Raw genomic sequence first — 16,813 nt, 5'->3', positions numbered from 1 at the left:
TCATTCGGACTAAAATGTAATACACGTTTTAATTGTGATTGTAATCTATATATACATAGTAGATTTCTACTCATTCCGCTTTCTTGTTGTCATTTCGCACGATTTTATGAAACCACACATATATATTAATCGCTCATCGCGACGTGCGCATGATATGTCTGCACAATATGCCGCATGATGTTTTTTGGTGCATTGTGCGATCCCACAATTGTACATGGAGACTGTATTTGTAATATATGAGATGTTTCTACAGAGAATGGTGCATGGAGAATCACGATTTCATGACACCTAATCACAAGGTTATATATCATAGTACCACTCATTACGATCTGAACTTTAAAAAACACATACAATTAAGTGTCAACAAAGCAAATAGCATAGTTGGATTGATACGGATATCATTTGTGTATTTAGATGAATCAATGTTTACATTACTATTTAAAGCACTAGTAAGGCCCCATCTTGAATATGCTGCGAGCGTCTGGAACCCTTTCAGAATTAACGATATTGATCTGATTGAAAATGTGCAGAGGAGGGCAACTAAACTCATCCCAGGACTTAAAACGCTATCGTATTCGGAACGTTTGGAAAGATTAAATCTTCCAACACTTTCACATGGGAGAACTAGAGGAGATGTCATCAATGTTTTTTAAAATGATGAACAATATATATGATAGTCGAGTAACGAAAAACTTTTTCCAAATGGACAATAACAACAGAACTAGGGGTCACTCCCAGAAAATTTTCAAGAAACGATGTCGACGGGATGCAAGGAAACACTTCTTTAGCTATCGAATTGTTGATCTCTGGAACAGTCTTCCCCAACATGTCATAAATGCAGAAACTGTTTATCAGTTTGAAATCCTGTTGGACAATTATTGGAAAAATAACCGGTTTATATATAATGAACAAATATCTCCAAATGCTACATGTACATTGCACCGGACTGATATTATTTAATTATTATTTCTTTGTAATTTACTGGATATGGATATAGAGGCTTTCAGCCTGCGTCCATAATGTTTCCTAATAAATCCTAATAAATTACAGTCCAAAAATGCAATTTCATTGTAGTTAAATATATGACAGTACTTCAATAACTGTATAATAGGTAAAGAATCACTCGTTACAGTCTAAAAAGCAATGTCATTGTACTTAAAAATGTGACTGTATTTTACAGCTGTGTCTGATTGGGAGTTTAAGTCCTCAGAAACATCGAATCACTTATTAAGTATTGATCAATGACGTATACGGCTTTCCTTAAGTGCCTATAAACGGTTAATAGATTCATATTCATTGGCCAGACAAACAAATTTATCATCTTTATGTCACACCAGAGTATACATTACATTGGTAAATGTAATTGTTATGGTAGGACAAAATCTATTTTAAATGAAAATAACAAGAAATATATATAGAGAGAGAAGAAATCTAGCAGTGTATGTTCGGTATTACTGAAGATACTGTTAGATATTCTTTTCATTACTTTTTATACCAAAATACACCGATGCCTTTCAAACAATCCCAGATATCGGTCCCCTGTCAACGGTTCAGAAATATACGCCAAGTCGTGTCGTTATGTATTCTGTCTGGCATTATGACGTCATATAACATGACAAACAGCTAAATGCAAATTTTAATTGCCCCCATTATCGTTTGTAAGCAGTGTTCTGATTGATCAGTCAGAAGAAAGTTATATTTTTCACTAGTGATATCAGAGTTATAGAACATTAAGTCATATGATATAATATTAATAATGCCATGAAATATAACATAATTAAGAACAAGGTTTAAGATGTAATATATTTTAAACTTTTTTATACTACAATTTGTACACGTAGTTTGCCGCTGAAAATGTAGTTACGTACATGTATATAGCAATACAATCTCTCAGCTGACTTGGAATAGCTAGGTTATAAAATGGTTGGATGCCATGCATCTTTGAGTAACATATAATAATGATAATACATATATTGACGAAACATTACGTATTAAAGTACTATTACACCTTACGCTAGGAGTTATAGCACTCCTACACGATGTTGTCTCTATGATGTACGAAAATAGTGTTTTGCGTGTTTTCGGCGTTATGAACATAAACACGGAAATTGTCCCACCTTGCTCAATTATTTGGTATTCTAATTATCTATCAGTTTAACATGTACTTAATAATTCCAAGTTTCCTTCCCACAGATAATGATAATCAGACGTGCCAATATATAAGTGTTTAGTAGAAACTTGTCATTACATCCGTGTTGGAAAACCTCCTAACAAAGAATTATTTTCAAGAGTTTATTTTCCCGTAAATCGTCGGTCTTCATTTTTAAGGAGATATCATTACTCCTTAAATTTTTTTAACTTTGTTAAGAGGTTTTCAAACACGGATGTAATGACAATTTTCTACTAAACACTTATATATTGTCACGTCTGATGATGTCATCTATGTAAGTACAATGTATAAAAAGGATTCACTGATTCTATATCAGTATAGTATTGTATACAGCTATCAAGCAATATGTTTGCTGCAGGGTAAGTATTCATGAAAGGAATCATTCTACTTCATCTGAAATTTGGCAGTAATGTGTAGTTATTGTGTCTATATTGAGAGAGGAATCTCCTTAGGTAATATTTCAGTAAACCATTCATTCCTACATGGAATTTGAATCAAAAACTTTTGAGAGTTAATTTCCCATCGTATCAGAAACAGCTAAGGTCATTTGTCTACTATGGATATGGTATTTGTTTGGAGAGTAACGTCGTTGATACATTGTATGTAGTCAAGTCAAGAAACGGTAATATAAAATACATAATGACACCTATTTCCAAATGTGTCCAATTGTCTTAACAACAGATCTAATACGCAGTCTTGTTATATTGATACATTTATAAGACGTGCTTTGTTTTTATCAAGCTCAACAGTAAGATTTCCTCAGTTTCGACCGCGAGCATCCAGCTTTATCATACAGTTCATATCAAATATTTGCCAAATACAGCCAGTCTTTGTCATCTCGAAGTCTGATAATTCAAACGGAAAATCACTTAAAGAGTAAACATTCTATATACAACATACTATGTTACCTCGAATACTCTGATTAATCGACGTATTTAGTTACCCTAGTACATGTCGGGAGATGCTACTTACGTAGTCAATTCATAATGATCGTATTCCCTTGTAAATCTTGTGTACAGTCCTTTGCCTTTATTGACATGCGTTTGTCTTTTTCATTCATTTATTTTTTTAAAAGTTTTTTTTCTACGTTTCAGAGCGTTACACCTTTTCACGACTACTGTGATGGTGGTTTCAGTAGTCGCATTATCAACACGCAATACTTACAACTTACTTACTGAGACATCGGAGGTACCATTTGCCGTCAGAGATTTTCAAGCTAAAATGTTACCAAACGTTCGACATGCTTTTCCAAACATCAATCCTGCGGAAATAAACCAGACACTGATTGATTCAACTACTAGGGAATCGGTGAACGCAGCAATGAAGAAAATAGCAGCACAAAAGAATGATGAAATTAAGTTCAGAGGTAAATCATTAATGAAGATATCACACATCCGGGTTATATTCCGCGCATTTTGTGTAGATTGATGGTATACGATAAGACTAATTATTTACTCGCGAAGGTAATGTAACGCGTTGCTACGTAACAAATTTCACAGAGGTTGAAACTACCTTGAAGCATATTATGCAACCGATTCATTTTATAATGAAAGTATCTTTTTAGAATTTGTAGATCTATTTTATTTCTAATTTGTGTATTTTTTGTTTGTTTTTGTTTTTGTTTTTGTTGTTTTTTTTTTGTCTTTTTTTTTGTTTTTGTTTTTTTTTGAAATCAAAACAATAAATTTGTAGACGGGCAGTGGAACTATAACGCCTGAATGAGGATTTTGTAAGGACTCTTAAATCTATTTCTGATATGTCTTATTACATGTCATAACAGCCGACTAATTTCACACTTGACCCTTCTCCCGCTACATAATCGGAGTTTATTCCATGTTATTCGTAAGCGTATGTTGATTGTAGGAGACGCATAGGACGCACCCTGAAGAATCAAGTGATTTCTTCCATATTTTTTACTTACGTGCATTGAGTAGATTTTATAATGTCTCATCTTTCCTGTCTTCTAGGCTTTCCTTTCTTTGAATTATCCAGGTATATCCCTTCCCTTCTGTCCTGTGTATAATCAGTTATTATAATGTCCCTACTTCTATCAGTCAATAACTGTGTGAAGACGTCAACAATGGTTATCACATAAATGTATTATTCTGTGCACTTTTGTCACAGAGTTTGATACTATGGACAATGTCACTCAGGGATTCGGTCCCCATCTCATCACCAGTACGAAGGCGATAGCACTTGCCGATTTCGCTGACCTGATGGTAGAGACGGCGAAAGAGTCAACGACAAGGTAAGTAAGAATAGATGAAACTTTCAGAGAGACATAGTAATCTAAACAAAAACTGTTTACCGTTTACATTATTCGTCGTGATAGGAATTTATGTGTGATGATAAACTAATGAGCACATAAACGAAACAAGCCACACGAGATAATTAATATTGAAATCCAAAGATGGAATGCACTAAAATTACCACCTTATTTTATACGTATAGCAACAATTCATGTCGGTTGGAGGTTGGGAGGCAAACGGATAAGAATTTCACATTTTGTATATATGGATTTCTTCAGAAGAATTGGGAAAACGCTTTTGAAAATGTTCAAACAACATTGCAACTATTCGAAATATAACATTAAAACAAATATTGATAACATGAACCTACACCAAAATTGCCCAGGGAAATTGCATGTTATATAGTATATCATAGAAATATACGCTTGGTAAAGTGTGTCTAACTGTAATGGCTTTTATGTGCAATAACGTTTACAACTGTTGCAGCTTGAGAGCTCAGGGCTCAGAAGTCCAACACCTCCTCAATAGAATGGGTTATGGCTTTCTAAACCAAGTCAATCGCAGCTGTCCTTTCACCAATCCTCAATGCAACTCGAGGTCAAAGTACCGAACAATCGACGGGTCCTGCAACAACTTGGAGAACCCCCTCTGGGGCAGGGCCTCCACACCATACGAACGGTTTCTTCCTCCAGCATACGGCGATGGTAATACATATTGTATATTTTAAAGTTAGTCTTTAACATCCCTTCTGGAAAAACGCACTTTCCAGTATCATTAACCTCAAAGAACCTGTGATCTTTTCCCACAAAATGTCCTCAGTTTTAGTCGTTATAACTATACAATATGCAATGAAAATGCGTGTAGAACTTTCTTTTACTTTAATATTTTATCTTGTGATACTCATGTTGAAATATGAAGGTTATTATTATCGCTACGATATTGAGTCGAATACATGAGGTATATTACTGAATAGTTGATTCCCCGAAAACCTGATATATTTCTATATCAATATTGCAGACCCTACGTAGAAAATCCAAAGGTGCCTTTTGTCATTTTCTTTATCAACATAAACGAACTTGTATACAAAAGATATATGAGTTACCTCCCTTCCGTTGGAAAACCTGCACTTTGGTATATCCGTAATTTAACTTTTCAGCGACATTCAAGAAATCTTAGAATTTAACGCAATATCTAGCTTATTTCTCTCTATTCAGCTAAGTAGATTATTAAGGTTAATGACGTCAAGCCGATTGTGATGTAATAATTGAGGCGTAATTTGACGTGTATTGTCATTGGTGGTCACCCATTACTCTAGACATAACGGTGATTCACGACATTACCTGTACCGGAGGCCATATACTCTTGTAATAGTTTTCACGATTTGGTTACAATATTACACATTATCAAATCTAGTTAATAGTTTCATAATATACAATCATCCATTATCGGCGTCTTTAAAAAACTGATTTTATATTTGTATGCTTTTTTATATATATATATTTTATTGTAAATTTTGTAGCAACAATTCTAATGTCAGTACGGACAACGTTTTCTAACATTTCCCTCCTGCTTTCTTAAAACTACAGTATTTAAAATAAAATTATCAAATTTTATATGATTTAGCCGGTTTTGACATTTACAGGAGTTAATTCACCTAGGACCAAGGGTCTGTTCCGTCTACCACTTCCCTCCGCTCGCAATGTTAGTTTGGAGGTGCATACGGATTTGGACGTCAAGTCAAGGAAACTAAGTCACCTTGCAATGGAATTTGGACAATTTGTCAGTCACGATATCGTGAGGAACGCTATTGCCAAAGGTGAATATTTAGACAAGAACAAACAGGGCATTATCAATGAGTTTAAATGTTATCTTATTCATTTGAAAGGTAACTCAGCTCAGAATATCTGTTATATCGTTCTTTCTTTTCTAAGCTCAGGTTAAACTTCAATGATACTCAATTTGTCTTTACTGACGGTTTATAACAAAAATCCAATGTAGCAACGAGTAAAAACATATACCGGCATTCCCTGCAAAATTCCACGTTATCTATTTAACCGTTAAACGTATAAAAAATCTGATTGATTAATTGTAATTATTCAACTGCATTACCCGACAATTCTACAGAAAAGGAATAGAAACCTGGATGTTTTTTTCAATTCGAAATACAGGAATCACTAAACATTAGCTTCATGTGATATTGATGACATTGAATCCTAGCTACAAATTAATGAAAAGGCAAAGTCCTGAAAGTGCCCTTATCGCTGCCGAACTTTGATTTCTTTTTAATTTTTTAAACTGCATATAACCACGTTTTTATGATGCATTTTAGTATCCTTTTTTCGGCTTCTGTACAAAAAATTATCTATCATTTCGTATTAAATGGATGTATTCTTTTTGTGTCGTTTGTACTTTATAACATCACCGTGTTAAAAAATATGATGCTTTTGCGTGGAATTTACGTTGCACTCAATTAAACCTAAATTTGGTGAAATGTGTTCTAAATATAAAGAAAGCGAGAGAGTGACCAATGGCATATTTTAGCCTGAAGACGAAATTGCCCTTACCCTCAACCGGATGGGACATAACGCATTCAATAACATCCAGAAGATGGTGACGCTTACCGTTCCTGAACCCAAGAATCCTTGATAATATATTTCCTTTATTTTCTCGATGCTGAATTCGAATTATGGGTTTGTTTGTATTTTGCTTTTTTTTCTTGTTTTACATCTATATTGCTACGTAATAGTAAATGTTATCTATTTTAGGGCATGATGGTAGAAATTTAAACTGCTGTCGTTTTAAATGGAGGTAAGTTCAATAGATATACCTAAGAAAAGTATGCTTTAATCCCAATAACCCAATTTATCAACTATTCAAAGTGCCAAATTATTCCAACGAACACCAGTGATAATAAATTAATAAAATCAGAACTGAAAATTATGGTGACGAATTCATATATATTTTCAACACTCGCTATCAATTTTCTGTGACGGTTATTCGGTTTATTCTTAACCGGTATCCGAAGTTTTTTTTCACGGTTCAGCATAGACTTCAATCACAAATTTGAATCTTAAAGATAATATCCACGTGTGAAAAAAGACTTACTGTTACCTATGTCTTGTTAAAGATAATTTATCAAAGCATATAGTTTTTATACTTGTTTTATAACCAGCCCACGTGTTTTTTTACAGGAGAAACTGCTTTCCTATCCCTATAGCCGATAATGACGAATTCTTCGACAGAAGTTGTATGAATTTCGTTCGTTCCTTTCCGACACCACCTCTCGACTGTCGTCTAGGTACGTGATCAACACATTTTAAAAAAAAGTGGTAAATTAACTTGTAAAATTCACCTGTTATATATGTAACCACTGCAAATGCCAGATTGGGTCAATTTCCAATTCATTTGAATACACAAACATCCATTCCACAATGCATATATAGGGATATTTTTGCATTATTCATATTTGTAGAATTTTTGTGCTCTGCAGTAAATTATACTAATCAAATTAACTTTTTACATGATTAAGTCATTTGTGGTACATGTACTAGCAATTAAATTTGACCAAGTTATTGGGCAACGCAAGTGACCTTAGGCCACAGTGTTACTCTGAAAAATTCATTAAAAGCATGATTGATAGGCGCAAGTGTCTTATCCATGACAACATATTCGAAAAACATGTTCATTAGATTCATATCAGATTTCAATTTTTGACCCCTGTTGACTTGACCTATATTCATGATAAAAGAACGTGATGTATATATGTATCATCGCATAATAACGACAGTGCAGAAAAGTGAATTGTCGAATTTTCGAGGCAATCTGCCCTTTTATCAAAACACAAGTAAATATCAAACGGTCACATACAGATTTTACATAGACGAACAATATTGTTATGTTTGTGTCAATGATCCCTTTGCTTGATAATTAATTCGCCGCAGACCTATTGTAATTAATCAGAAAACAGGTTGTGTATAATAGGAATAAATGAATAGTCTATATATCACATTGTTTAAGTTTTCTGGTCACGTGATGGTTTTAAATGTTAACCATGTTCATACTCAAAATTAAAAACGCAGCACAGTCAGAATACGCCTTTCGCCAAGAGCTAGAATTTGAAAATAAGATGATTCAGTATCTTTTAATTCATTTGTTCTTAACTAAATGTATAAATATGTTCGATTTAATATGAATGTTTTACATATAACGATGTTTACTGTTATGAGCAGGTGTCCGCCAACAACTTAACCAGAACACTCACTTTCTGGACGGATCTGCCATATACGGCTCTGACCAGGAAACACTGGATCTGGTCCGTAACGAAGGTGTGTATTCAACACTTTTTGTTGTTCTTGTAACAACAATTGAGTTCTCTTAATTCCCATTAAGACTTCAATATATAAATGAATCCTTTTTTATTTGTATTATCAAAATGCTCATTACCTATTCTTGATGTGCAGCATTACGTTTGGGCTGTTTGGTCCAACCACATTAAGATTGCAAAGGTATACGAGTATCTCATTAACTATGTTCAATAATTTTAAAAATCTTGATACATTAATGATTTTAACATTCATCTTATCTATATTTGGTGATATTATTTTACAATTAATATGTGAGCATTTATATGGTTCAGTTGAGTCCTTGTTAGCAGAAAACTAATATAAGTTCCGAATATGCTTTCCTATTCATTCAATATATCTTAGATTGTTACGATACAGGTATGTTGAAAGTTGGAATGGAATGGAAGTTACAGATACGCTTTATTGCATGTCTTTTGCGTCATGGCTGACTAAGCAGCTAGTGTTATGTATACCGATAAGGACTAATTGGATTCGCAAATTAAAATGTATTGTTTAGATTTCTGAAAACAATCATTATTCATAAACGTTTTGGATGTGATAATAATAAAGACTCTGCAATGGTTTCATAAAGCATATAAAATGACAATTCTATCAGCTTGGAAGTACAGTGTATTCTTAAATTTGCCAGTCGATCGCCCCAAACGAAAACAGCTATTTTATGAGCAAGCTTGTTATTGTTTGATATTACAATGTACCATCAGATCTTCCAGCCTTCCTGAAATCGCAGGGTGACAACGATCTCCTCCCGTTAGATCGAGATGCTATCTGTGCCCCGGCTTCCAGAGATAAGTGTTTCCGGGCAGGTGAGAATCCATTGCTGTATCGTCGGTCATTTAATTAACGAGCATATTAGTGGGATTTTTTCTGATCATTTATATAAAAAAGAGTCTTCAAACTCATGCATTTTTTATAAATCTTTCAATTTCTACCATTTGCACTGATTTTAATCTGCAGTATTTAATAAAGGGAGATAAATCCAATTTCGATTTTCTGTTTTTTGTTTTGTTTTTTGTTTTGTTATTTCCTCACAAATTGATACGTTATTATTGGAACTATATTCATGAGTTTACGGTATACTGTCATCAATACATCTTTAATTATGATGACAACAGTGTTAACAAACCATTATTAGGAATTTTTAAATGCACCTTGAGAGTATTTTTCTGGACAGGGCCACCAATTATTATTATTAATTTTTTTGTTAATTTTTTTTTTTATCTTTTTGTTTGTTTGTTAGTTTTTGTTTGTTCGTTTTTGTTTGTTCGGTTTTGTTTTTTGTTTTTGTTTTTGATAATTTATCACTAATGACTTTAGTGTTATACAAACCTTACAGTTCGTGTTCCATCTAGATTTGACGAGACTGTTTGGTGTTCTATTATCATTTATAACTCGTTTATATTGTTTGATAGCCTTTATTCGTTTAGGACTGGACAACACATAGTTTGAGTCAAGTATGAATATGAAGATTAATAACTGCTTCGAGGAAGAAGGATTAGAGCTCTACAGTCAAACATTGGTGGCTTAATCATAGATATGCCGTCTGCAAGACCTTTTTACACACAAAAGTTTTGTGACTTAATTCATAATTTTCATAATTTGAGTCTAGATTTAGTCACAAAGGCCTATAGCAACGTGACAAAATGTTGGTCTGTTGTGGTAAATGAATGGCGTTTTATGTAGATATAGGCTATATGCAAACCATCCTTTTATATAAATTTAATTCTAAAATGTTGAAAAAACTTGTTTTTAATTACAAGGCGATGTTCGAGTGAACCAGCAGCCTGCTTTGATTTCTCTTCATACTGCATGGATGAGACATCACAACAACGTCGCTAGAGAAATCAAGAGCTGCAATCGGGATATGAGTGACGAAACCGTCTTCCAGGAAACAAGAAAAATCGTCAGTGCCCAGCTTCAGCATATCACGTACAACGAATGGCTCCAAGAAATTTTGGGGGATGATGTTATGAACGAATTTGATCTAAAGCCTAAACCAGCTGGTCAGTATTATACTGGTTACAACAGAGACGTAAAGCCAATGCTAAGAAATGCATTCTCGGCTGCAGCATTTAGGTTTGGACACAGTTTGATAGGGAATGATATCACTGAAAAGAAGTCGTCTGGTAAGGTCCTCCATCATAGGTTACACACAACCTTCCTCAAGCCCGAACTCGCCTACAATGGAGGTGTGAACTCAATCATGACAGGAATGTATTCTTCACCAGCTATTAAGGTAGATAACTACGTCACGCAAGAGGTAACCAGACATTTGTTTCAGACGGCACCCAAAAATGGTCTGGATCTGGCAGCAATAAATATTCAGAGAGGGCGTGACCACGGATTGTTTGACTATAACATTTGGAGAACTGTGTGTGGTTTAGGATTCGCGCCAGATTTCGACAGGTTGAATTACCATTCACGTAAAATGAGGACACTTCTCAAGAAAGTGTATGAGTAAGTTCCGTTGCAAATGCTTCAAATGTTTTGTCATAACACAACCCAAAGTTTTCTATATTGAACGAAACTCAACATCAACGAAAAGGTTAGGTTAGGCGATGCTAAAACCTGTCGATACCTGTGCCTAGAAAGAAATAAAGAATCTTGAATCTTGATATTATGTAAATAGAGGTATGTTCATGAATGCATGAATCACACGTTTCTATCATACTGACCATAACCGGTAGTATTTTTATATTACTAGTCGTCGTGAATGAGCATTGATCAGACCATACATCGAGGAACTAGCACAAGCTTTCATATATCTTATTCTTTTCATTTATATATAAAATCAATAAATAATAATTCAGTAAATTCTACATCACATCATCACGCACGTAATATTCTAATTATCATAAAACTAGAGCAGCTTACTTATAAATGTTATCCCACTGCTTTTCCACTCTACTCAAGAGCGACGGGAGACTACAAAGGCCATAGACTTTTTTCCGAGTACGATAACGTGACGTCATATGATGTAATAACAGGGTTTAAAATAAATCAAACCAATGCCTCATCTTCTTTGCTAAATGACAATATTGCTCGGCGAGTTACATATTTTATTATAAATGGAATTTGTCTATAGTACTTAATTTGCACATTATACAACGTTTAAAAGGCGAATGTATTTGAAACATTATTTGATACCGCTTTACTTAAAAATGCCTTTTTTTGATGACTCTTCCAGTATAAATAGAATACATGGACAGTGTCTTTAATTATAAGCTGTAAGGCTCAGAACAGAAAGAGAAATGTGGCTCGCCAAAGTACAGCTTATATTCAAAGACACTTACCATGCATTCTCTATATACACAGTCATTATATACGTTTAGGTTTGAAAATATATCATAACAAAAAGTTTCTTTCAAAAGTTTTGCTAGTTAAAGGGAAACTTTATATTAGTAGTTCATGATAATGAAAAATAACGACCCTTAAATCATTGATAAACAAGAATATTGGAACTTCAGCAAGATAAAAAATATATTATGACATTTAATGATGAAAGTATATTACATGAGACAAGTTCTACTTAGTAATATCCCGATTGAAATAATATCTAATGTATATGCATGTCGATATTGATATTTGTAATATCCTTGTTTCAGTTCAGTGTTTGACATCGACTTGTTCACGGGGGGTGTATCCGAGAAAAACACCCCAGGAGGAAACATTGGAAGAACTTTTGCCTGTCTTATTGGAATGCAGTTCCAGGCCCTGAAACAAGGTGATCGATTCTTTTATGAAAGTAAAACAAACGTAAAATTCCCACTTCGTCTGTTAAACGAGATAAAGAAGACAACAATGGCAAACATCTTGTGTGAAACAACGGGCGTTACATCCATCCCGAGGAATGTTTTCCGGAAACAATCCGCAAGGTAAGAATCTAAAGAAAAATGTCTTTATACAATGTAGGTCTCTCTCATAGTATAAGCATAAGATATTTCAGAAAACGATTAGATCTCCATATACCGGTAATTTTGCGTTTGTCAAGGTCAGGTCATTATTTAAGGCACTCAAAGTACCGACTGAAAACTGTCAAAACTGACTGTTTTACACTGTTTTAATCTTCTTACACATATGAATAATTTGCTTTGATTTTGTCATTGATTTGAAGTCACATTGTTTACCTGCATTATTTGTTCTTCAACATGATAACATATAATTCGACATGAAATATGATAAAAAGTTGGGGTTTTTTTCACTGAGAGTCAAAAGTTTCTGTTACGTTTAACAGATATCACATAAAATACCTATTTTCTTAATAGTCCAAATCGACTTCAATTAAATGTTTAAAGTAAATCATTATAGAATGCCGATCAATGTAAATATCCACTGCATTATATAAATATGTTATTGTATCTAGGACTTAACAATGAAATGATTTATAAAAAATAATGATGTTTAAAATAATATTACCTACAATGTATTTAATTTAAACGAAGAATCTGACAATATACAGACACGTTTGATTATTTGTAAAAAAATTCCATCTAAAACATAGCTTTAACCAGCTTTATTGGTACATATTATAGTTTACAAGTTTTATTTTCAAAATGTTGAATTTAAGACCTATCCCATGGAACTTTATTATTCGGTATATTATCATCTATTCATATTTCCTTATCGTCCTGATAAAGTATTACGTTTTTAACCGACAATTCATGCCTGATATTACTAAGAGGTATGTCGCTGCTGTTTCTCATCATATTGTAATTTATTAATTTTATTTACTTATCCTTTTCAGTAACCGGCCAATAAAGTGTAGTTCCTTGCCGAGCCTGTCTTTTGGTACACTCGTCGACGGTCAGTGAAGCTCCTGGTCACAGAGTTATCATTTACTCCAGGTCGATCCCAGTGTAACAAGAACAATATAATGTATAATCCTACTCCGAATTCGTCTAATCAACCTTGTTCTTGACTTCTCAAAAAATGTAAATTGTCGGATCTGATGACGTATGGTCGACTTAACCAGAAATAAGTGTATTCAAAGGCTGCGAGTTATAAGCATTTTCATTCAGATCATTTGTTCAATATAATCTATGGTTTCCCAATATACCAAGGCTAAATATCCGCCACAAAGCGGGTTTTTGTTTCTGGCATCGCAGTGATATACTTTCATAACTATTTAAATACACACATGATGACATTATTTTATGTATCGTAGAATACGAAGTATATGGTTGAAGGGTTAATAGAAAAAAAATTACACGAGTGTGTCTTTAAATGAAAAACTATTGTTCCATGATGATAAAAACCTTCATCAGATTCAAACAAAATTAATACCAAAATTCATCTCAGCTTCCTGTGGAACAAATCAAATAAGCGTTGAATTTTAATCGTGATATCGTATACGTAGAAGTTGCAGTATAGAGGCCAAATGCTAAATAAACATAACTGCAATTCTACCGGGTGCCGAGGTTGCGTTAGTGATGCCAGAAGCAAAAATTGAGAAGATCAATGAATCAAAAAGCTTATTAAGTCAATGGAAATGAAAGGAGGAAAATATTGTTAATTTCTAGTCGTAATTGTTTTCTAGGAAAAATAATTCAAGCGAAAATTCTCACTGTTGATTTTATGCTGCGTGCTGTCTGATTCACCTGTTTAGATTATTATATACTGCACGGATGATAATTGATATCACAGCGGCTACATGCATGTACATAAATGATGTTTAAGGACTAGTAATTTAGTATACTTACGGTATACAGGGTATATTTGTTAGCAGTTGAAAGAGAGAATAATGGAATTTACAAAACGTGATGCTAACCTGAATCAAAGAGTTGTTTCCCTATTGCTCGACTCAAATTAGTGTTTCCCTTTAATTAGCTTACTATGAACGTGCATATTTTAATGTACTCATATTCACGCGTATCATTAATTCTTAGCTTATTGGCGCATTTATGATTTGAAGGATCAAGAAAATATGTAATTATGCAGCAGTTGGTGCATGGGGAAAGAAAAACAACTAATTTTAGAATCAGATCGACAGTTAAGTCTGAGTATGATGGCAGATGTCTTGAATAGTAATTCTTCAAAAAGTGAGATTCAAGGAAATTTAGTTGGACAAATGGACAATTTAATGATGCTAGATTGTCATGTTAAATCAATGTTATCTCACCTCTTTTTAATGAAAGTATATGACCTGTAGTTAGACGGGGAAATGGACTCATTCTGCTTTATTGTTAATTGCTTGTGTTAGATTAATGTCTAACAATACAAAATAGTGATTTCGATAAAGCCTAATGTTCATCACCATCGTTCAGTCCACGAGTCACGTTTAACAAGGCATTTGTCATAATAGTTAATAGACACATGATTGAGCAACGTGACATAAAAATTCAATAGAATGCAAAGGTTCTGCCATGATCCATATAGATAACATTCGATACATATATATGTTTATATCGTTGCTGCTCTACTATATTCCTGTGAGTCACAGGTTTTATACTAGTGTGAGGTTCTTATTTTCATTTATTTGGATTTTTCTGTTTCCTATTTTTAAGGTGAGTAAAAAGTAAGAGGTTAATTGTAGATGGTCAGTTAAGTGGTAATATGGAAGTGGCCTCTAATCGGCCTTGACGACTGTCGAGATCAGAGATAAGGTTTTAAGTAGTAATTGATAGAGTTAAAACCAGTGGAGGTTGTTTAGAGTCATGGTGTAATTATTAGGTCTTAAGTATGTTAGATGTGAATAGTTGTCAGTCCCTTCTGGGGATGATATATTGTATCTTGGTGGTCATTCTCAGAGGCTGGTGTATATATGTTATCAGAGGCTGGGTTAGGTCCATATGGGTGGTTTATAAATAGACATGTGGTCAGTCTCCAGAACTGGTATATGCATAGCCGCCTGGTCAGTCTGGTCAGTCTGGGAGACTGGTTTATAAATAGGTATGCGATCATCCAGGGGGCTGCATTGAAATAGATTCTCAACTCTGGTATAAATAGGTATGTGGTCAATGGGTAGACTGCCTTAAAATAGCTTCCCAAGCTTTGGTATACATAGGTATGTGGTCATTGGATGGGCTTCCTTAAAAGGCTGCGGTATAAATAGGTATGAGGTTATGATCTGTTTATAGTTGGTTCCTAGATGATTTATATATAGAACTTGACCATGATGTCATTCTATGATTAGACTGTGTCAGTGGTTAAATTTAGCATCTATAGTGTAGGTAGTTGGGTTTAGTAAGTGATGTCACTGGTCAAGAATAGTTTGCTGGCCATATATAAAGGCGCATTAACTTAGAATAGGGACTGCTTGTTGAGATCGAGTTGTTCGAAGAGTTTTCAGAGTGAGTCTTTGGAATATGGAGTTAGTTTTAGAGAGTGTTTAGGGTTAGTGTTTGGAGTTATCTTATTAACAGAGAGACTTTGGGTTTTATTATCTTAGTTTAGATAGAGAATATAGAAATGTGTAGAGTAGTTTAGTTTATGGTTTTGAGTTGTAGTTTAGTTAAGTCATAAGGAATAGCAAGAAACTTGTATTGTGCAGTTATTTTCTTCAAGTTGGTTACTTCTAAAAAGAATTGGAGTGAATTGTATTGGATACTGCTGGAATTGATCTGACTTTAGTCATTTCTTATTTACTTTGTGAATTATTTGTGAATTTATATGTTCTACTCCTGGAGTATATATTGGATTGGAATTTGATATATCTTGATTGGCAAGTACTTTGAATGAAAGTCATATCTTAATAAAACTGAAGGAATTTTATATACCTGTGTATGTTTTGTTTTGAATTTCATCGATTAACGTAACGATGTGGTGTCAGAAGAAATAAACGGTTAGCAGAAACGCAACACTAGTACGAGTAATCTCTCTTGAAACATGTCGCTTTGCTTTGATCATCTCTTTCTTCAGAACTTGCTTTATTCATATCAATATATTTCTAAAATCACGTCAATATTTTTGAAATGAGTTTTTTTTTAAAATCAGTAACTGTATGAGGAGTAAAACTACTTGCATGATGTAACCACTCTATTTGACGTATTGTAGCTCTTCGTTTGGCGCACTGTCGCTTGGCGCACTGTCGCTTT

General features: G+C 33.8%; 1 protein-coding gene across 1 annotated transcript; it reads left to right on the top strand.

Annotated features, from left to right (window-relative positions):
* The first annotated feature begins 4,340 nt into the window (after positions 1–4,340).
* On the top strand, positions 4,341–16,495 carry LOC117328313 (chorion peroxidase-like). Its single transcript, XM_033885836.1, has 10 exons — positions 4,341–4,418; positions 4,906–5,123; positions 6,062–6,235; positions 7,185–7,227; positions 7,611–7,717; positions 8,649–8,744; positions 9,485–9,619; positions 10,541–11,237; positions 12,386–12,655; positions 13,525–16,495. The coding sequence occupies exons 1-10, from the start codon at positions 4,387–4,389 to the stop codon at positions 13,589–13,591; spliced, it is 1,839 nt and encodes a 612-aa protein (XP_033741727.1). The 5' UTR covers positions 4,341–4,386; the 3' UTR covers positions 13,592–16,495.
* The last annotated feature ends 318 nt before the right edge of the window (positions 16,496–16,813 follow it).

Source organism: Pecten maximus, chromosome 5, assembly GCF_902652985.1.
Source record: "Pecten maximus chromosome 5, xPecMax1.1, whole genome shotgun sequence".
NCBI classification, from domain to species: domain Eukaryota; kingdom Metazoa; phylum Mollusca; class Bivalvia; order Pectinida; family Pectinidae; genus Pecten; species Pecten maximus.
The sequence above is the reverse complement of the archived record's forward strand: the minus strand, read 5'-3'. Positions and strand labels throughout refer to the sequence as shown.